At 38.8% G+C, this 23133-nt stretch overlaps 1 protein-coding gene across 1 annotated transcript; it reads left to right on the top strand.

The window, feature by feature from the left end:
- Window positions 1-816: 816 nt before the first annotated feature.
- Window positions 817-22835, top strand: LOC121381722 (putative polypeptide N-acetylgalactosaminyltransferase 9). The gene is made up of 11 exons (XM_041511069.1): window positions 817-886; window positions 2770-2923; window positions 4110-4276; window positions 4673-4834; window positions 7583-7784; window positions 8547-8664; window positions 10005-10193; window positions 14511-14639; window positions 18268-18375; window positions 20070-20201; window positions 22426-22835. The coding sequence occupies exons 1-11, from the start codon at window positions 817-819 to the stop codon at window positions 22588-22590; spliced, it is 1596 nt and encodes a 531-aa protein (XP_041367003.1). The 3' UTR covers window positions 22591-22835.
- The last annotated feature ends 298 nt before the right edge of the window (window positions 22836-23133 follow it).

The raw sequence follows: 23133 nt of genomic DNA, 5'->3' as shown, positions 1-23133 counted from the left end.
ATGATTATGTACTCTAGTTTTATGTGATGTATTTTCACGAGGGATGCATCTGTATGGGCAGTACTCATCACCGGTGCTCACCTTTTGCGAACGCCTAATATCGTCACTCCAATCTCTCTCTCTCTCTCTCTCTCTCTCTCTCTCTCTCTCTCTCTCTCTCTCTCTCTCTCTCTCTTTCTCTCTCTCTCTCTCTCTCTCTCTCTCTCTCTCTCTCTCTCTCTCTCTCTCTCTCTCTCTCTCTGTCTGTCTGTCTTCACCCTCTCTTAATTTCTCTCTCCCTCGCTCTATCTTCTCTCTCTAGCTATCTCTCTGTGTGAGTCTCTCCCCCCCCCCCCTCGCCCTCTCTCCCTCTCAATTTTTCTCTCTCTCTCTCTCACTCTATCTGTGTGTGTGTGCATGCATGCATATATGCATATATGTATGTATGTTTGTATGTATGTATGCATGTATGCATGTATGCATGTATGTATGTATGTATGCATGCATGCATGTATGAATGTATAAATTCAAAGCCTCCTTATATAATGATAATAATAATAATAATGAAAAACCCCGCAGCTTTTATTTCGCTTCGTTTATAGTCTATGGACTGTAACGTCAGTTTTATATTTAAAAAAACCCCTTTACTGCGTACACTGATCGATTTCAGCGTCTTAGCTAAACGTCGATGAATTCTGCTATCTCAGAATGCGACGTGTTCTTTATAACGTCGCTTGTGCGATAGGTGCGTTGTATCTTTTTTTTCAGACCTGCATCATCTTAGTTCAGATATTCTACACAGATAAAAACAATCTATCCAACTTTGGGTACAAAAAGATGCAAATTGATATAAGAAAAGCACAAAAGAAGTCCATGTTTATCGACGACAATATAGACAATTATTTTGGTAAGTAGAAATATTTTGTATAATCCCGGAGTCTATGTGTTAAAAATAAATTTAAAATGAAATAAGACATAAATTGTTATGTGTAACAGAAAAGTCAAGAACACAACTGGTTATATAGGAATGTTATGTATTGCTGTGGAATAACAACTTTATCTGAACTGATAGAAATGACAGAATAGTTCCCACATTATTAGAAAATATAACATTTACGAAATTTCTTTAGTGGCTGAATGTCCAAACTCTATGTATGAATTTGTACAGTTTTCACCCAAACATATTGTTAAACATTCTTGATGTGGGTATAGGATGCACACTTAGAAAGTTAACATTTGTTTTGTTTAACGGATCTACTAGAGCACATTGATCATTGGTTATTGGATGTCAAACATTTGGTAATTTTCGCATATTCTTAGAAAGGAAACCCGCTACGTTTTTCCATTAGTAGCACGGAATCTTTATATGCACCATCCCATAGACAGGATACCACATACCACGGCCTTTTATAGACGGTCGCTTTACCAATGGGCTACGTCCTGCCTCCCGCATATAGTACACGTAGAAAACATTTAGTTACATACTTAAAATCAAATAAAAATGACTCAAAGGGAAGGAGTGTTTGTTTGATGGCGCCGGAGCGCATTGTAAACTGCCTGTATTATGCAATAGCACCAAGGGACCTTTTGTATGCGTCTTCTCATAGACAAGCTAGGACAACCCAACCCAAGGTCTTTAGTAAAGCAGTCGTGAATCACTGACTGCGAAAAGCTGAAGGCCGCCGAAGTTAGCGCTCGACTACTGAACAACACCTCATCCCGTAAACGAACATGCTTCTGACTCTGTCAGAGTTACGGAGAGTAGTGAATTGACCCTATAACTTGGACTAACCTCCATTCCTATTTTTAAATACTATATAACACAACTTTCAGCACCCGACGTTAGGATGTTAAAATGGAAAGAAGGAAGGAAATGTTTTATTTAACTAAGCACTCAACACATTTTATTTACGGTTATATGGCGTCAGTCTTATGGTTAAGGACCACACATATATCGAGAGAGGAAACCCGCTGTCGTCACTTCATGGGCTACTCTTTTCGATTAGCAGCAAGGGATCTTTTATATGAACCATCCCAAAGACAGGATAGTACATACCACGGCCTTTGTAACGCCAGTTGTGGAGCACTGGCTGGAACGATACTAAAATGCAGAATACTACATTATTATGCGGCATTGATTAGCGGCTGCGTGTAACAGTAAGACAATTAGTGTGGATAATCAATTCTAAACGATCAAACTAATTTTAAAATATAGAAGCTGCAGTTTTAATCATTGACGCAGTTGTGAGTTCTCGCTCCAGGCAGTTCACCACGACTGGTATATCAAATGCCGTGGTATGTGTTATCCTGTTTGTGGGATGCTATATCCATATGTCCGAGCCATATAACCGTAAATAAAATGTGTTGAGTGCGTCGTTAAATAAAACATTAAAAAAAGTTGTGGGTTGTATAACGTGTAGCTGTTATACCATGTTTTGTTTTACAAATGTTAGTCAAACATTGTACCGACCGGTTTCGATTCTGTAGGGAATTAAGCCATCGGACTTAAGGCTGGCAGGAACTGGGTTTTTATCCCGATACGGACATCCATAGATAGTTTAACGACTCAGTGAGTAGGTTTAAGGCCACTACAGCGACTTCTCTCTCACTAACCACTAACAACTATCCACCAACCCACTCTCCTGGACAGACAGCACAGATACCTGAGGTGTATGCCCAGGACAGCGTGTTTTAACCCAGTTTGGTATAAGCTCACAAATAGGTATACAGAAAGAAAGAAACAAACGTACCGAGATGGTAAACAAACGCATCTTGTCACTCCCTTCCTAGGTTACCTGGGCAGATCGGTGTTAGTAAACCACAGTCTTCTATCAGCGAACGAGAAATTAAAGTTCCAAGAAGGGTGGACCAAACATGGCTTCAACCAATACGTGTCGGATCTGATTCCTGTACAAAGACGTCTCCCAGACTTTCGACTACCAGCGTAAGTCAGTTTTAAAATAAGTGACATATTTTCCTTTGCTATGTAATGAGTTCCAGTTCATTCCGATCTAGCAGCAGCTCCTAACATTTATAAATTGGTTTGCTGTCCAATGGTGACTTCCACACTCTAGTCCTTGTCCCCTCAACCGCGAATTGTGCTTATCTATTGTGGCTATTCACAGATACATTAAAAATATACATGTATCATAATTAGTTATTATACAAAGATACAGTTCAGAAGTTAAGGCCAGTGAATATCTTCACGTTTCCGAGTATTCGATAAGCTTTATTTCGATTTCAAAGTTGTTAAGTTTCAACTAGGTTAGCTTTATGATATTATTATAGACTCTGTCCCAGGTTTCCTGTCATCGTTAAGGCTGGGGCCAATTTCACTAACTATCGTAAGTTTACGTCTGCTACTAGCAGATATACCGGTCGTGCGGTTACACGTGTTTGGCATCTCTTTCACACAAAAAATTACATCATTACGGGAGCTGAAGTATTTTAAGGACAAAATAAAATGAAATATGTGCTCTTCTAACTATATTTGTTGAACTATAATAGTAATAAGAATTGTGCCTCAGTCGTAGATTTATGTTTACCTGCAAAACTAGGCTTACGATGTTTTGTAAAATTGGGCCTTGGTTAACAGGTCTTTTGTTTTTAACGTTTTATTTTTTAAACGACACCACTAGAGAACATTGAGATATTTATAATCGGCCATTGAATGTCAAATATTTGGTAATTCTGAAATATTCTTAGAGAGGAAACCCGCTACATTTTTCCATTAGTAGCAAAGATTCTTTTATATGGGTTATCCTACAGACATGATAGCATATACCATGGCTTTGGATATACCAGTCATGGTGCCATGGCTGGAACAAGAAATGTAGCCCATTCATTTTTGTATTACTTTATTATATTTTGTTTAGTGACCACAAAAGCGGAAATCATTCTTTTCCTGTGTGCGATTCTGAAATTATCTTTTAGTTAATAATGAATTCCATACAGTTTCACGAGGCACTGCAAATGAGTGTAAGGGATTTAATTAATTAACCTTTTGACATAATGTTATGTTTATATCCACATAAGGTTCAAGCACGTCTGTCTTAGGGCACAGCCTTGAAGTTCTACTGCAAATGTGTCTAAATAAGTTTAAGGGACTTATTTGCTTTTGTTACAACCAGGTGTGTGGAACAGATCTATCCGAACAATCTACCGACTGCCAGCGTAGTGATTCCATTTCACAACGAGGCTCTATCAACGTTACTCCGGACTGTGCACAGCATTCTCGATAACTCTCCACCACACTTATTACGAGAAATAGTCCTTGTCGACGACTGTTCAGAGTTAGGTAATTAGTGAAAATTCATAATGTGTATACTTAACATTATAAAAACGGATATTAAAAAATTTAGAAAAAAGTAACCAACACACACCGAAAATACAAATACGCATGTAAACACACCAAAAAACGCACACACAATTATGTATTTGCACACATCACACACAGACACACGTACGCATGCACGCACGCATGCATACAGACACACATACACACACACTACGATGCCACTAGTAAAACTGATTAAACCCCTGTCCTTCCTTCTTCCTTCCTCTCTCTCTCTCTCTCTCTCTCTCTCTCTCTCTCTCTCTCTCTCTCTCTCTCTCTCTCTCTCTCTCTCTCTCTATGTGTTTCTCCGTTATATATCAATGTATTTAAGTGCCATTATTATTTTGTTTTGTAAAGAAATAAATTTTGACTTGGAGTCTATCCTGTCTAAGATGCCACTAGTAAAGCTGATAAAGACATCCACGTGGACAGGTCTGGTGGGCGCCAGATTAACCGGATATGACGTTACATCAAGCGATGTGACAGTATTCCTCGATTCCCATTGTGAAGTTACAACAGGTATGTATGCCTATGATAAATACCGTTCCTTTTCATTGAATTGGATTCCTAAAATCCTTTTGTTTTCCCCCTTTAAGATCGACCTCACTACTCCCTTTTCTTTTTCCTCTTTAAGATCGACCTCACTACTCCCTTTTCTTTTTCCTCTTTAAGATCGACCTCACTACTCCCTTTTCTTTTCCCCCTTTAAGATCGACCTATCACTACTCCCTTTTCTTTTTCCTCTTTAAGATCGACCTCACTACTCCCTTTTCTTTTTCCTCTTTAAGATCGACCTCACTACTCCCTTTTCTTTTTCCTCTTTAAGATCGACCTCACTACTCCCTTTTCTTTTTCCTCTTTAAGATCGACCTCACTACTCCCTTTTCTTTTCCCCCTTTAAGATCGATATCACTACTCCCTTTTCTTTTTCCTCTTTAAGATCGATATCACTACTCCCTTTTCTTTTTTCCCTTTTCTTTTTTTCTTTTTCCTCTTTAAGATCGACCTCACTACTCCCTTTTCTTTTTCCTCTTTAAGATCGATATCACTACTCCCTTTTCTTTTTCCTCTTTAAGATCGACCTCACTACTCCCTTTTCTTTTTCCTCTTTAAGATCGACCTCACTACTCCCTTTTCTTTTTCCTCTTTAAGATCGATATCACTACCGCCTTTTCTTTTTCCTCTTTAAGATCGATATCACTACCGCCTTTTCTTTTTCCTCTTTAAGATCGATATCACTACCGCCTTTTCTTTTTCCTCTTTAAGATCGATATCACTACCGCCTTTTCTTTCTCCTCTTTACCCCTGCGCGTGCTGTAACCTCACCGTGGTGCAGGGCTGTAACATTCTCTTCGAGAATGGCCAATACAGCACAAATCCCCTTGTTTTCTTCGAGTAAAAGTCAGTATCTATCTGTAATATTTGTATTTTTGCACAGTTCTTTACACTGTTTTTATTTAAATCTTGAATTTTTATATTGATGTTGATCATCACTTTATTTGTTTGCATTACCATAGTTTGAAACCCAATAGCCGATTTTTCGTGCTGGGGTGTCGTTAAACATTCATTCATTCATTCATTATTCATTCATTCATTCATTCTCCTCTTTAAGATCGATCTCACTACCTCCTTTTCGTTCTCCTCTTTAAGATCGATCTCACCACCTCCATTTCTTTCTCCGCTTTAAGATGGATCTCACCACCTCCATTTCTTTCTCCTCTTTAAGATCGATCTCACCACCTCCATTTCTTTCTCCTCTTTAAGATCGATCTCACACCTCCATTTTTTCTCCTCTTTCAGATCGATCTCACCACCTCCTTTTCCTTCTTCCCTTTGAGATCGATCTCACTACCTCCTTTTCTTTCTTTCCTTTGAGATCGATCTTACTACCTCCTTTTCCTTCTTCCCTTTAAGATCAATCTCATTTCAATCACATTCTTGTAGTTCAAGTCTTTCAAACATTTTATGGAAATCCAAGAGAAGTACTGTGATTACATTCCTATTTACACAGACGGATCACGGGTTGGAAATTGTATGGCTTCTGCTACAGTTTTTCCATCAGACACAATAATTTCCATGAGATTGCCTGATTCATCTTCAATCTTTACTGCTGAAATTTCGGCAACCATTAAAGGGACATTCCTGAGTTTGCTGCAATGTTTAAGATGTTATCGACTAACAGAGACTTTTTAACGATTGTAATTACATATCAAATATATTTTTCTGCATAAAATAGTATTGGCCGTATATTAAACGTGTTTCCGATCGTTCTAATATTTGTACTGGGTTACATTTCATTTTATTTCCTAAAATATATTTTTTTCGTACGGTCGAAATTATTTGAAGACTAAATTGACTATGGGCTTCTTGCAGATATTAAAACGACCAGAAACACATTGAATATAAAGACACTGCTATTCTAAACAAGAAACTATATTTAATATGCAAGTTTAATCGTAGAAATATTTTATTAGTCGGAAACATCTTACAATGCAGCAAACTCAGAAATATCCCTTTAAAGCCCTGGACAAGATTACGGATTCATGTACATCCAAATATATTACTTTTACAGACTCACTTTCATTTAAAAACACTTTGATTTCTATACAAAATTTTAAAATATACTTATCTTGATATTTGTATTGTATCGTACTTTTCCACACAATTCTTTATCTTTGTACTGGGGTGTCGTTAAACATTACTTAATTATTCCACATTGAACTACTTGTCTCTCCAATAAGGGCAGATGTTCGTCCCTTATCTGTGCCACACCCCTTAAATTTCCCTTTATGTTTTCAGCGTTAGGTGATTGTTTCTGGCATAGACATATTAAACTTAAAGGGACATACCTGAGTTTGCTGCATTGTAAGATGTTTCCGACTAATAAAATATTTCTACGATTAAACTTACATATTAAATATATTTTCTTGTTTAGAATATCAGTGTCTGTATATTCAGTGTGTTTTTGGTCATTTCAATACTTGTAAGAAGCCCAAACTGGATTTTGTCTTCAAATAATTTCGTACGTACGAAAAAATATTTAGGAAATAAAATAAAATTTAACCTAGTACAAATATTAGAACGATCGAAAACACGTTCAGTATACCGCCACTAATATTTTATGCAGAAAAATATATTTTAGATGTAATTACAATCGTTAAAAGTCTCTGTTAGTCGATAGCATCTTCAAAATTACAGCAAACTCAGGAATGTCCCTTTAATACATGTATCTATTATTTTTATTTACAATTATAATGTCGCAAACAGGATGGTTGGAACCTATTTTGGCGCGATTAAAGGAAAACGAGAAAGCCGTTGTAACTTCCGCTGTCGACGTCATTTCCGGTGACACCTTTGAGTATCAACCTGAACCATTAGACGGATTTATTCCTGTAGGAAGCTTTGACTGGAATTTAAACTATGTGTGGAACCGAAATTATCTATCCAGAAATTCCACACAACCGGTAAGGTAAGATATATTTCATATACCGTTAAACATTAGAAGTGCCATTTTATTGGTGGTGGTGGTGGTGGTGGTACGTGTGTGCGTGTGTGTGTGTGTGTGCATGTGTGAGTGTGTGTGTGTGTGACTGAGGGGGATCGCGTTTCAGGCATATCAGTAACTAGGTGCCCGTTAATATCTGTAATAATAGCATACTTACATATATATTTATACAACAGAGGTATTTAGTTTTGGGGTAAATTACATATTAATTCTAAGAGCTTATTTATTAATAACACTTATGCGCATGCTTGCATGATAGTACCCCCCCCCCCCCCCCCCCTCCGGAAAACCCTCAACAAAAACACACAATCAACAAATCCCCCCTAAAAACCCAAACAATATCAACAACAACAACAAAAAGCTAACCCGAAAACATATAAAAACCCCCACAAATAAAACATTAACTCTGTATGGGAGACAGAATAAGAAGCAACAGACAACATTAAATATTTTGTTATACCACGTTTTGAAAAAAATGTCAAGTCCTTCGAAGTCGATCGACTCATTGCACGTCAGGAGGGCTTTTATCAAAGTGCTATTTCACGCCCATAACATGAATATATCGTTAACACATGTGCTGCATATTCAAACGATAAAGAATAAGCACACGCGACGATAATAGAAGGGTGGTGGTGGTGGTGTATGTGTGAGGTAGGGGAGAGGTGGGGTGGTTAGAGGGGATGTGGTTTAAAATACTGACACTTATCCAAATATATATTTTACTAGGACTGCCACACTTCTTGGGTGTATCATTGCAGTCAGCAATCACTTCTTTGACACAATCGGTCGATTTGACGCTGGTCTGTCAGTTTGGGGAGGAGAAAATCTCGAACTGTCATTCAAGGTAGCTTAATATTGTAAAGCACAAACACACACGCACACACACCGACACAAGCGCAAACTAACTGTCTCTCTCTCTCTCTCTCTCTCTCTCTCTCTCTCTCTCTCTCTCTCTCTCTCTCTCTCTCTCTCTCTCTCTCTCTCTCTCTCTCTCTCTCACACACACACAATCATACATTCACACACAGACACACGCAATCATGTACGTACACATACCCGGCATTCATATACGCACACGAGCGGTAACTACAAACAAATCGTAAAGATTGTGGTATGGTGGTATAGTAAAACACACATAACAAAGTTTATTTTTGTTATTTTTAGACATGAATGTTTGGTGGCATTGTTGAAAACATTTAGCAAACATCAAACTATTTTATTATTTTAGACATTTTTGTATACTGGCACATACACTCTGTATGGATGTATTGTGGCAATGCTTACAAAATTTACCTTGCCTATCAGACAACTTTAACCTTTTAGACATGGACGTATACTGGCATGGTGAAGTCCATTTACCTTGCCTATCAGACAACTTTAACCTTTTTGACATGGATGTATACTGGCATGGTGAAGTCCATTTACCTTGCCTATCAGACAACTTTAACCTTTTTGACATGGATGTATACTGGCATGGTGAAGTCCATTTACCTTGCCTATCAGACAACTTTAACCTTTTAGACATGGACGTATACTGGCATGGTGAAGTCCATTTACCTTGCCTATCAGACAACTTTAACCTTTTTGACATGGATGTATACTGGCATGGTGAAGTCCATTTACCTTGCCTATCAGACAACTTTAACCTTTTTGACATGGATGTATACTGGCATGGTGAAGTCCATTTACCTTGCCTATCAGACAACTTTAACCTTTTTGACATGGACGTATACTGGCATGGTGAAGTCCATTTACCTTGCCTATCAGACAACTTTAACCTTTTTGACATGGATGTATACTGGCATGGTGAAGTCCATTTACCTTGCCTATCAGACAACTTTAACCTTTTTGACATGGATGTATACTGGCATGGTGAAGTCCATTTACCTTGCCTATCAGACAACTTTAACCTTTTTGACATGGATGTATACTGGCATGGTGAAGTCCATTTACCTTGCCTATCAGACAACTTTAACCTTTTTGACATGGATGTATACTGGCATGGTGAAGCCCATTTACCGTGCCTATCAGACAACTTTAACCTTTTTGACATGGACGTATACTGGCATGGTGAAGCCCATTTACCGTGCCTATCGGACAACAATAACCTTTTTGACATGGATGTATATTGGCATGGCGAAGTCCATTTACCTTTACACACTTTGTTGTTTTCGTTATTTCTAGACCTGGATGTGCGGTGGCAGTGTGGAAATAATTCCATGTTCTAGAATAGGACACGTCTTCAGAAAATATTTACCGTATATTTCCGGGCAGAAGGCACGTGACATGGTCAAGAAGAACCTTCTCAGAGTTGCTGATGTCTGGATGGACGATTACAAGTTTTATTACCACCACTCTATCAACCACCATTTGGTAATAACTTTATATGTTTACTCGTCTTGAATACATTAATATCAACACCTTGGTTTAAACGTTTACAAATTTTATTAAAAGTACAACAAATATAGTTTGATGTACACATAATTATATTTAATTTTCGTGTGTCCTTAAAATGCTCTATCTTCGGTAATGATGTAATTGCCTGTGTGAAGTTGATGTCAAACACATGTAAACGTATGACCGATATAACTGCCAGTCGCAGACATAAACTTACGATATTTGTAAAATTAGCTATAGAACACAATCCTAAGCTTGACGATGATACAATACAACACAATACAATACAATACAATACAATACAATACAACAACATACCATACCATACCATACCATACCATATTATACAATACAATCTTTATTGCAAGAAAAGTTTGTTTGCTTAACGACACCACAAGAACAAACTGATTAATGAGTCATCGGCTATTGGATGTTAAACATTTTGTAATTTTGACTCACAGTCTACAGAGGAAACCCGGAATTTTTTTCAATCAGCGGCAAGGGATTTTTATATACACGTTTTAACAGACAGGACAGTGCACCACGAGTTTATATATACTAGTGATGAGGCACTGTTTGAGGCTGACAAGACGAAATACAAGGTACCCAACCCAAGTATTGTATCCAAAATACACGCCGTATTGTAAATTTGATGATAAAAATCTTTAGCTGGATCAATTCGAAGTTCACTCATTACATGACACGTATGCTTTAGTGACTAGAAGAAACCTTACACCCCTATGGAAAATAAGTCATCCAATTTCGGATAGATTCGGGTTTCGTCTCTTTCAGCGGTTGTACTGATCCCTAACACAGAGTGGCTTAATGCTATCAGTGAACTCATTACCAGTTGTCACAAAACGCGCCCGTTGAGTTAAGATGTAGGAAAATATGACAGATTTTTATTTGAGTCTCACTTTATGCACACAGTTATAAAATGTAATATAAAATACAATATAAAAGGACATAATCCATTCCTTACAGAAATTAAGAGAGACAATCAGTAATAATATAAAAACAATTAAAGGCATATTGTCACAGACCACTGACCTATTTAATGGTGTAACAAAGTATTACCTGCATAAAAATAATTTGATTTGTCCCCAAATGCACTTTATTCAACCATCTTCATAACCACCATACTCCATTTATCAATGACATTTTGTAAAAATAATTGAATTATGGCAATGGTCCATAATTCAAAATCTAAAATTGCCGAGAGGGATGACATGGATTTCACTCCATCGTGGTTCAGTTAAGGTGATGCGATAGCTAAATTTGGTTTCCGATGATTAATGTAATTTTTATTTATTATCCATTGTTAGAGAAATAAGGTCCTTAAATCCGTGACAGTATGCCTTTAACGTACATATTATATCATGTTATATATGTGTATATTTTAGACGCAGTACTTGACAGTATTTAACACTAAGCGCTTTTTAAAGATAACGTGTTTGTTTTATTTAACGACACCACTGGATCACATTGATTTATTAAGTATCGGCTACTGGGAGTCAAACATTTGGTAATTTTGATATATATTCTTAGAAAGTAAACCCGCTACATTTGTTCCATTAGTAGCAACGGATCTTCTATACGCACCATCCCACATACAGGATAGCAAATACCACGGCCTTTGATATACCAGTCGTGGTGCACTGGCTGGAAAGAGAAATAGCCCAATGGGCCCTCTGAAAAGGACCGATCCCAGACCGTCCGCGCATCAGTCGAGCCTCAGTGCTTTTTTTCCCAGTCCTATCATCACATATAAACATGACCTAGGGCTAGGTGATACTAGAGCTAGCTACATGGCTACATGACATAGACTGAACGTGCATATAGTGTTATGGCTTTAGAGACAAGTTTACGTTTTAGTTAGGAGTCCGGGGGCGGGACGTACCTCAGTGGTAAAGCGCTCGCTTGATGCGCAGTTGATATAGGAATCGATCCCCGTCGGTGGGCCCATTGGGCTACATCTCGTTCCAGCCAGTGCACCACGACTAGTATAACAAAGGCCGTGGTATGTGTTATCCTTTCTATGGTATGATGCATATAAAAGATCCTTGCTACTAATGGATAAACTGTAGTGGGTGTCCTCTCTCTCTCTCTGACTATATGACATCCAGTCACCGATGATTAATAAATGTACTCTAGTGGTGTCGTTAAACTAAAACACACTTTAGCTGGAGTTCAGACACTGCCCTCTATGTAAGCACAGAACTAGAATCGCATGCAGTTGTTATTATGACGTGGCAGTCTAGACTAAAGTTTGAGTTCGAGTTAGTTCTCTCTATCAAAAGCACACCGTAAGAAATCAGGTCATTATGACCTTTGAATGATATCGAATTTGCCCCCAAGCACATAGTTATATGTATCTTTATTAACCCAGATATATGTACAGGCTGTCACTAATGACACACCCACAGGATCTTCGGTGATAATATTTTTATTTCTAGGTTCTTGCTTTTTAAATTAAAAGCAAACAAAATCTTCAAAAGAATCCAGAAATAAATAAGTGTCTGTACAAGCAATTGCGTATGAAGAAAGGATTTTAATTCGATTTTAACCTTTTTGTAATAGAGATCTTGAGACTTACAATTATATTTTCTCTGTGTGTGTGTGTGTGTGTGTGTATGTGTGTGTGTGTTTGTATGTGTGTGTATATGTATGTACGTCTTTTGATTTTAAATCTTCTGTTACTTAGACTATTAATGATTTGTTGTCTAAAGGTTAGATTGCGATATGTTGCATACATTAAATCAATCACTCAAAATGTTCAAGTGAATGATAACATGGAAGTGGTAATCGAGTATATGCAAGTAATAGTTATACCCACACTTTACGAGGTGTATCGTAGAATATCCCTACAGGTTTAGTCGTAAGGCGTAATGGGGGGGGGGGGGGGGGGGTACGGGGGCAGCCCCCCCCCCAATCAAACCTTTTTTTCTTCTTTTTACTGCATTAAATTTTATAAAATCATACATACATGTAATAGTTATACCCACACTTTACGAGGTGTATGGTGAATATCCCTACAGGTTCTCACGACCAAAACTGTTGGGATATTCACCGATACAACGACTAAGTGTGGGTATAACTGACTTATACCCCACTTAAGATCGAGTGAATTATTATATTAGTTCTATGGCTAATAAAATCAATAACTAGAAAGTAGTAAATAATGAAACGAAAATAACGTGGACCAGACGTCGTGGGCCTCACATTTTGTTCTGGAGCACTCAAACTGTCTATTTCAGTTGTTCGTGTCGCACGTGCAAATGCAGTTTGATGCAGTTTTATCAGTGTGTTAGGGCTGTAGCGGTATCGGAATATATTAAAACTCAGGGACGTAGTTTATATTTCTTGGGATTGGTATAGTATGGAGAATTATGTACTAAAATGTTATTTCCGAGAACATTTGTATATTTAGATCGTCTAAAAAATAACGTTTATGATATGAAATAATATTTAATGATTGTTTTTAAGTTTGGGGAATTTACTGGATAAGGGGTAGTTGACACCCCTACCACACTAACTAAGCTCCGCACATTGCATGATTTTAACAGACGTATCGTGCTGTAAATATCTCAAGGGAACTATTGTGAATAAGTGCGCATGTGTAATTAGATGGCTCTTTCTATTTGTTGAAATATTACGAAAACATAATTTGAACTTTGGTATATGCAAATGATGTCAGCCAGCAAACTAATTTTTGAAGATGGCTTGTTCTATTGGTTGAAATATTACGAAAACATAGTTTGCACTTTGTTATATGCAAATGATGTGTCATCAAGCAAACTATTTTTATCTTATTTTGTAAAGGCGAATTGAGAAAGACGGTTGTGGGTTTGAAAATAAGCCAGCGAGAAAAAAAGGACTTTGAAGGTCAGAATGAAGATTTTTTGTTTAGTTAAATGGACTTCATTTTCTGTGCATTTTAATTTGGACAGTCCAAGAAGATTTTAAATTCTAACTGCAGGAGGAGAAATGTTTTTGGAGAGTTACGCTACTGATTCCCGCAAACACGTCTAATAACACCTAATAACACGCGGTGTTGTATATAATACAGGTTATGACAGCTGGACGTTTAGTACAAAGGGGAAAATTCATCTACATTCCCCCGATATGGATACCTAAATACTTTAGTAAAGTGTTGAAGGATTTAAAGACAAATATTTAAAATATTTTGTTCCTTTCCTCTTTAATGAACTTACCTTTTTTTATATTTCAATGACTTGTTGGTTTGTAAAACTTTATACGTGGAAACGTATTTATCCACACCTTCAATTTCAGACAGATATCGGCGACACATCCTCGATGAAAAGTCTGCGACAAGCATTAAAGTGTTCCAGTTTTCAAGACTATTTACAAAGATTACAGCCGCTCATTTTCATTCCTGCGTTTTGTATTTGGTCGGGACAGGTACGTCTCACGAGTACGACAGCTAGTAGACCAGCATGAAACATACTATACACGTATGAAACATACCATGTCAGTATATAACATACCATATCAGTATGAAACACACGATACCAGTATGAAACGTACCAAAACTGTATAAATGCCTGTATATAACATGGCATGCAATATGAAACGGATAATACCATTACAGGGCGCAAAGCAGCACTTTATATTTACTCGCCAATTGGCTAGTGAATGAAAAAAAAATACTAGCCAACTAGAGATTGTTACTCGCCAGGCAACATATGAAGTACATGTATTAGTATGGATAATTATAATAACATAATTAAAGAACTTTAAACACCAGCCTCATCCTATTTTGTTTTACTTTCCTTTGTAAACCGTTTTTTAATTGGGTTACGCGATTCCGACAAGTATACCGACGGCTACAGTTACCGTAACTAGGACGTATTTTATTTATTTATTTATTTTTGTTCACGATATGCTATCATTACCAACAACTTTCTCGAACGTTTTTTTAAAATTTATTTAGCATATTCCCGCCATGTAACATTTAGCTTAACTTTAGGTGCAAACAAATTGGCTGCGAAGCAATTGGTCCAATGCTTTGTGAAAACTCATTTACAATCGGAAAACCCCGATGTGTCACGAGGCTTTCCGAACACCTCGATCGTCAAGTCGGCCGGAGAGAGTGATATCCGCAAACCAGGGCAAAATGCGGAAGTGTATGTTTACAGTTTCGATCATTAGTATATGTGTCGTCTGACTGATTAGTGAAATAAATGTTCCAGTGACGGCTTCATTCTGAAAAAATAATCTACTCGCCAAAAGGCTAGTGTTTTGCAAATTTAAATCGCCATAACAGAATTTCACTCGCATAGGCGAGTGGTTTTACTCGCAGTATTGCGCCCTGCATTATATAACATGCATGCCAGAATAAAATATAACAATAAAACCTACAATACACTACGAAACATATCATCCCAATATAAACTATACCATATCAGTATAAAAATACCATACCAGTGTAAAAAATACCATACCAGTATGAAACATACCATACCAGTATATAACAAACCATATCATTATTAAACGTACCATACCAGAATGAAACATACCAGTATATAACATACCATATCATCATTAAACATACCACACTAGTATAAAGCATATCATACCATCATTAAACGTGCCACACTAGTATGAAACGTACCTCAACAGTATGAAATATGAATGAATGAATGAAATGTTAGCGACACCCCAGCGCTAAAAGTACACATCGGCTTTTGGGTGTCAGAAAAGGTAAGTATATGGAATACGGTATGAAACCTGCCATACTAATATAAAACATACCACACCAGTATACAATATACAATATCAGGGATAAAACCCATACCATACAAGTATGAAACCTACTATACATGTATAAAGCATACAACATCAGTATAAAACCTCCACAACCAATGGAACGCTACCACACCAGTATAAAACCTCCACAACCAATGGAACGCTACCACACCAGTATAAAACCTCCACAACCAATAGAACGCTACCACACCAGTATAAAACCTCCACAACCAATGGAACTCTACCACACCAGTATAAAACCTCCACAACCAATGGAACGCTACCACACCAGTATAAAACCTCCACAACCAATAGAACGCTACCACACCAGTATAAAACCTCCACAACCAATGGAACGCTACCACACCAGTATAAAACCTCCACAACCAATGGAACGCTACCACACCAGTATAAAACCTCCACAACCAATAGAACGCTACCACACCAGTATAAAACCTCCACAACCAATAGAACGCTACCACACCAGTATAAAACCTCCACAACCAATAGAACGCTACCACACCAGTATAAAACCTCCACAACCAATGGAACGCTACCACACCAGTATAAAACCTCCACAACCAATGGAACGCTACCACACCAGTATAAAACATATCGGTCTACTATACTCTTCAAAAAAAGAAACGCAAAAGGGTACAAATGGGTTATAACTCCGATTTTATGTTTCCTACCGGTTCATGCTTTGTAAATATAAGGTCATTGCATGTCCCAAACACATTCCCACGGTTACATTCGATAAAACGCAGCTACTGTACAATAAAGTTCCAAAATGTGAATATTCGCAAAAACGCAGCCACGTGCAAACCATGTCACCACTGCACGTGCGTTGTCTGCACGTGCAACATGAACACCGACAGTATAAAAGTGCAGGGTGTTCGCTTGCCTGGCCTCTGTATCTGGCCGACAGTTGACAATCCAGGACATGCCACGTCTCAGTGAACCGCAGAGAAACAATGCCATCGGCCGACTAGACGCAGGCAAATCCAAAACGGCCGTTGCCAGGGCATTCCATGTGTCCCCAAGCACCATCTCCAGACTGTGGGACCGTTACCAGCAACATGGATCAACACGTGACCTCCCTAGATCCGGTCGACCACGGGTCACTACCCCCGGGCAGGACCGCTACATCCGGGTACGCCACCTTCGGGAACGATTGACTACTGCCACCTCCACAGCCGCAGCAATACCAGGTTTGCGCAGGATATCCGACCAGACCGTACGGAACCGCCTACGTGAGGTAGGAATTCGTGCCAGACGTCCAGTTCGAGGTGTCATCTTAACACCACAACACCGTCGACTCCGACTGCAGTGGTGCCAGATTCATCGACAATGGCCTCAACTGCGATGGAGACAGGTGTGGTTCAGTGACGAGTCCCGATTTCTGCTCCGACGTCATGATGGAAGATGTCGCGTGTATAGGCGTCGTGGTGAACGTTATGCGGCAAACTGCGTGCAGGAAGTGGACAGATTCGGCGGGGGTAGTGTCATGGTGTGGGCAGCCATCTCACACACTGGCAGAACTGACCTGGTCCACGTGCAGGGCAACCTGAATGCACAGGGCTACATTGACCAGATCCTCCGGCCACACATCGTTCCAGTTATGGCCAACGCCAACGCAGTGTTCCAACATGACAACGCCAGGCCTCACACAGCACGTCTCACAACGGCTTTCCTACAGAACAACAACATTAATGTCCTTCCTTGGCCATCGATATCACCGGATTTGAAACCCAATTGAGCATCTATGGGACGAGTTGGACCGACGCCTCCGACAGCGACAACCACAGCCCCAGACCCTGCCCGAGCTGGCAGCAGTCTTGCAGGCCGAGTGGGCCACCATCCCCCGGGACGTCATCCGTACTCTGGTTGCTTCAATGGGCAGGCGGTGCCAGGCAGTTGTCAACACACGCGGAGGCCACACCCGGTATTGACTCCAGATGACCTTGACCTTGGTGGTGTGTCCTATCACTTACTCACAATGGACTAGAGTGAATTGTGAACAATCCTGCAACATTTGGTAATTATCGGACTCACCATTCAATAATTAAATCAATTCTCCAAATGTTACGACAATGTGGGTTTGCGTTTCTTCTTTTGAAGAGTATATATTCCAGTATGAAAAACACATAGTAATAAAACAATTACTGTTGTTGAACTCAATTTCATGCTTCAAGTGAACTAATTTTCAGTTGAAAGTGATTTCACCGATGGCATGCACATGGCAATATAAAATAATAGATTGATGTGTTGGGTTTACCAGATCGAGAACCATCAAGTGCGCTTATGTATCGACACGGACTCTAATAACCTGCAAATAGACCAAGTAAACATCAATGTAAGAGGATGTGCAGACGAAGACCCAAGCCAGGTAAGCACCGTTCCAAAAGCACAATGACGAATTGGGGGTGAGGGAGGGGTGTGTGTGTGTGTGTGTGTGTGTGTGGGGGGGGGGGGGTTTGCACGGCAGCATTAAGTTTAGGTGTAGTTGGGAAGCCATGCACTAAAGTCAGACCGTTTTCTCCTAATCCAGGAAACTACTTTCCACACACCGTATCAACGTCAGCACTCCCCCATCCAATCCATATCTATTCCCATCCAATCCACACCCATTCCCATCCAATCCACACCAATCCCCGTTCAATCGACACCAATCCCCGTCCAATCCACACCAATCCCCATCCAATTAACACCAATCCACGTCCAATCCACACCCATCCCCATCCAATCCACACCCATCCCCATCCAATCCACACCAATCCCTGTCCAGTCCACACCCATCGTCATCCAATCCATACCAATCCCCGTCCAGTTCACACTAATTCGATCCAATCCAATGATTAATTAATGAATGTGCTCTAGTGGTGTCGTTAAACAAAACAAACTTTAACTATCACTATAAAAATAAGCACCACTAGAAGGTGTATTTTTATTGTCCAGGCGCGGATTCAGGAATTTTTGCTTAGGGGTGGGGAGAGAGTCTACGTGAAACAATTTAAATGGAAATTGCAAATTGGCATGAATGAACTTTAAGATAAATATGGAAAATACGTTTTTTTTTCTATTGATTAGGGTACCCCTCGACACCCTTTGAATTCGCGCCTGTTTAATAGAGAAACCATGTCTAATTTAATTTCAGTTGGACTGTTATCCTAATTTTATTGACTAAAAATGACAATGTCATTAACTTTCCGCAATGTTTACTAAAATAATATTCGTTGGAGATGCATAACTTAAGTTTTGCATTTACCATAGTTTGACACTCAATAGGCGATGTATTTTTCGTGCTGGGGTGTCGTTAAACATTCATTCATTCATTCATTCATTGGAGATGACATAAATAATACCGATGCGAGATGTAACCAAAACGGAAAATAAACAATAACAATTATCGAAAATACTTGCATTTTCGTACATATTTTAGAACAAGTTACACGAACAAATGAAATATCGTAGAAAATAGATCGTTCGTTTATTAAAATAATTATGTCTAAAAGGTTCCTTCCACTGCTGACATTGGAAAGATAAGTGACATAGTGTCATAAAATGGTGTTTGTTTTTATTTGTTTGTTGTTGTTGTTTTATTTTGTTTTATCTGACTAGTAAATTCGTGCAATTTGATTTGATCTAGTGTCATGATACTAGGTACTGGTGTGCATAAAACATATGCGGAGCCTTTTAAATCACTTAGGTTGGTAGCAGATACTGAGATGCGAATTCAGTACTTCAGCCATTGGGCTATTTCTCGTCCCAGCCACTTCTCCAGCAACTTTGGGAAGGTGCATATAAAAGATCCATTGCTGCTAATCGAAAATAGTAGCCCATGAAGTGGCGATAGCAGGTTTCCTCTCTCAATATTTGTGCGGTCCTTAACAATATTTCCGACGCCATATAACCGTAACAATGTGTGGAGTGCGTCGTTAAATAAAACATTTCCTTCGTTCCAGTATTTCAGTTTAAGGCATATGATGAACTTTATCTGTATTATATTAGATATTTTCAACTATCTGTTATTCCAGTGGTTGTTTCTACTCTTGCGTCACACTATTTTAAAACAAATTTCAGCTGTGGTTCATGTGTGAGCGCGGGGAGATTCGGAATCACCGCGGTTGCTGGGCGAACTACAGAAGAAGTGACGTCATATTAAAGCCGTGTTCCATCAGAGGAAGCGCATCCCAAATATGGCAGTACAGAGAGGTGACGTATGGCTTTAACACCACGTCTTATCAATGTTATATAATCCAGGAGGAGTGGAGGGGGAAGGGACCTACGCTATGTATGTATACACGTATGTATTGATGTATGACTATATATTGTATGTATGTATGTATGTATGCAAGTATGCGTGCATATATGCATGTATGTATGTATGTATGTATGTATGTATGTATGTTTGTATGATCCCTCCCTACGCCACTGGTTGAGGTTCAGTTGATCATTGATCACTTAACAACAGTCCTAGCTTCATACTTCCATACATCTCCATAATGCAATTACATTCGAAAATGCTAACAATTTAAAATTAATTCTGAATGAAAATCTGTACACAATTTGTTGACAAGGCACAGAAACGAAAGCCTCATAGTAATCCAGAAACCTGTCTACAAAATATATACAAATAGCTATTCCACATTTTAAAAAGGGTGGTTGGTATGCTAGATTTGTATTTAAAGTTAAAACAATGTTTTAAAATTAATTGATCGTGAGTATTGTGACAATAGTTTTCCATCTTCTTGTCAGATGTCTACAAAAACCATGAACGCAGAAAAGTAAAAAAAAGTTATTTTGAGACTTATGTATGTATGTATGTATGTATGTATATGAGGGATGGGATATTAAAAAAACGTACAAAAAAGTCGCCCCCCCCCCCCCCCCCCCCCCCCAACAAACTATTAAAATGGGAAGGAATGAAAATGCCATATGAATTATGAACGGTCCTTTACGAATCTCATATCTTTATAGAATGTACTATATTTATCTGCTATAGTGTCAGTCAGTTCACAATTTCAAGGACATGCCCAGGGGCTTAATTCTCTTAGTAAAATAATCATGTAGAACTAAATTTTACCTTCGTATGTAACATAACGCACATTAAAATGTCGTGTAACTTTGTTAGAATGGTATAAAACTGTCACGGTCACGCGTTTCTGATTCAGAATTACAATAAAATATAAGGGACCATTCAGTAATTACTTAACAGTCTTTGTCAAATATTTGACATCCACCAACCACTCGTTCCAGCACGTGCAGCACTTCTGTTATATGAAAGGCCGTGGTATGTGCTATCCTGTCTGTGGGATGGTGCATATAAAAAATATGTTGCTACTAATGAAAAAAATGTAGCGGGTTTCCTTTCTAAGACTATGTCAAAATTATTAAATGTTTGACATCCAACAACCAATGATTAATAAATCAATATGCTCTAGTGGTGTCATTAAACAAAACAACGTCTCCCCCCACCATCGACATGGGAAATGGCAGAGGTTAGGTGAGTTTTAGGATCGAACCTCTCCTACCCTCCCATTTGACCCTGTAGGTCCATTACCGTTGTGAGGACGTACACGTTCAATATTTCTGACAGTTTGTGTATTATCGAGACAGCAGGTTCGTCTCTGACACGTTTAGCTCACTCCAAACGTAAAATGACAGCAGTGATGTTCCAAATCACATTTAAGAGAGTGTGTCTAAGCATAAAAACATTGTGATAATGATCACGAGCCATGACTTCAACCCCGCTAACTATTTCCAATTCCACGTCAAACTGGCCCCAGTAATCCGTTTTACCCTCTCCTCCAACACAGTCCAAGCGCGTGTGCAGGGAATTTAGCAGGCAGTGGTCTAGAGTGTGGCCAGTGAAGTTTATAACAGGGTCGAGACATGCTCTACCGGAAAATATACTGGAAAAATTGCTTTAGCGAGAGGAGGAAGAGGGTGCGATCCCCCAAACCAACCCCATTCACGGGCAAGTAGCCATAAATCTAATTATACATACGAAGTGAGAGAGAGAGAGAGAGAGAGAGAGAGAGAGAGAGAGAGAGAGAGAGAGAGAGAGAGAGAGAGAGAGAGAGAGAGACACACACACACACACACACACACACACACACACACACACACACATAGAGACATACGCAGATGCGCTCAACTCATTTAGGCCGACACCAACCTTTATATGACTTCCCATAATATTTTAACGGTCCCTACGTTACTTCGTGTTCAGGATGTCATGTCTGTCAAATGTACCGGAAATCGTACGACAACTGCTCATCATATCTGCTTTTTGCTGAAGATGCAGTCCTCACAGCAAACTATTTCTGTACTTTCACATTGTGATAAATAATTATACAATAAATATATAAATTTTGACCAATATTTGACATAAGTCATGACAATTTAATAGCCTCTGTATAATATTGTCTTTTAGGATAAGTCGCTATTCCATTCACGTACAAGAAAGTGTCTCGAGCTGACTGACAGGAATCGTGTGGTGCTGTCTACCTGCCAGCTTGGTGCTCGTCAGGTGTGGACGTGGAGCAGACGGCCGGCATTTGGACCTATTCCTCCATGGAGGTCACACAGCTACGGCTGAACAAGCACCAACCAGAGCCGTGACACTGTCTCTAGCTGGTTGTACTAAATAAAATCCCATAGGCGACCATGTCATGTTAACGATAGTGCTTAAAAAGACTACATGCAATATATCAACCAAACTATGACCCATACATATCAGTACTACAACCCCTACCTCAAAGTATTAACTGAAGAAAATGGTATCTTTCATGGCTCATCTTTGGTATAAACAGATGTTTTTACAACACTTTGTTTCGCACAAAATTCGAGTACTTTTTTTTTTACAGGTACCCTATACATGTTCCAAGCACAAGGCTACTTGACACAGTGGTACTAGATGAAATAAAATTGCATACAGTTTTAGCCCAGATGAAACTATTTTTTTTTTCAACAAACACACTCGCATTTATAACCAATCAAAGGACTTGTGGTGTTAACTTCTCTATCAAAACTTCGGTGCACCTCGAACTTTGACCCAGTCGGAAATTATTTGATTTAGTCCTACCAGCGATGGTGTACTACATGTAGCAAGGGGCAGTTGCCCATTCGGAAAAATAAGCAA

The sequence above is a fragment of the Gigantopelta aegis genome, chromosome 9 (assembly GCF_016097555.1).
Source record: "Gigantopelta aegis isolate Gae_Host chromosome 9, Gae_host_genome, whole genome shotgun sequence".
In the NCBI taxonomy this organism is placed as follows: Eukaryota; Metazoa; Mollusca; class Gastropoda; order Neomphalida; family Peltospiridae; genus Gigantopelta; species Gigantopelta aegis.
Note: the sequence above shows the minus strand (reverse complement) of the source record. Positions and strands in the feature narration are given on the sequence as shown.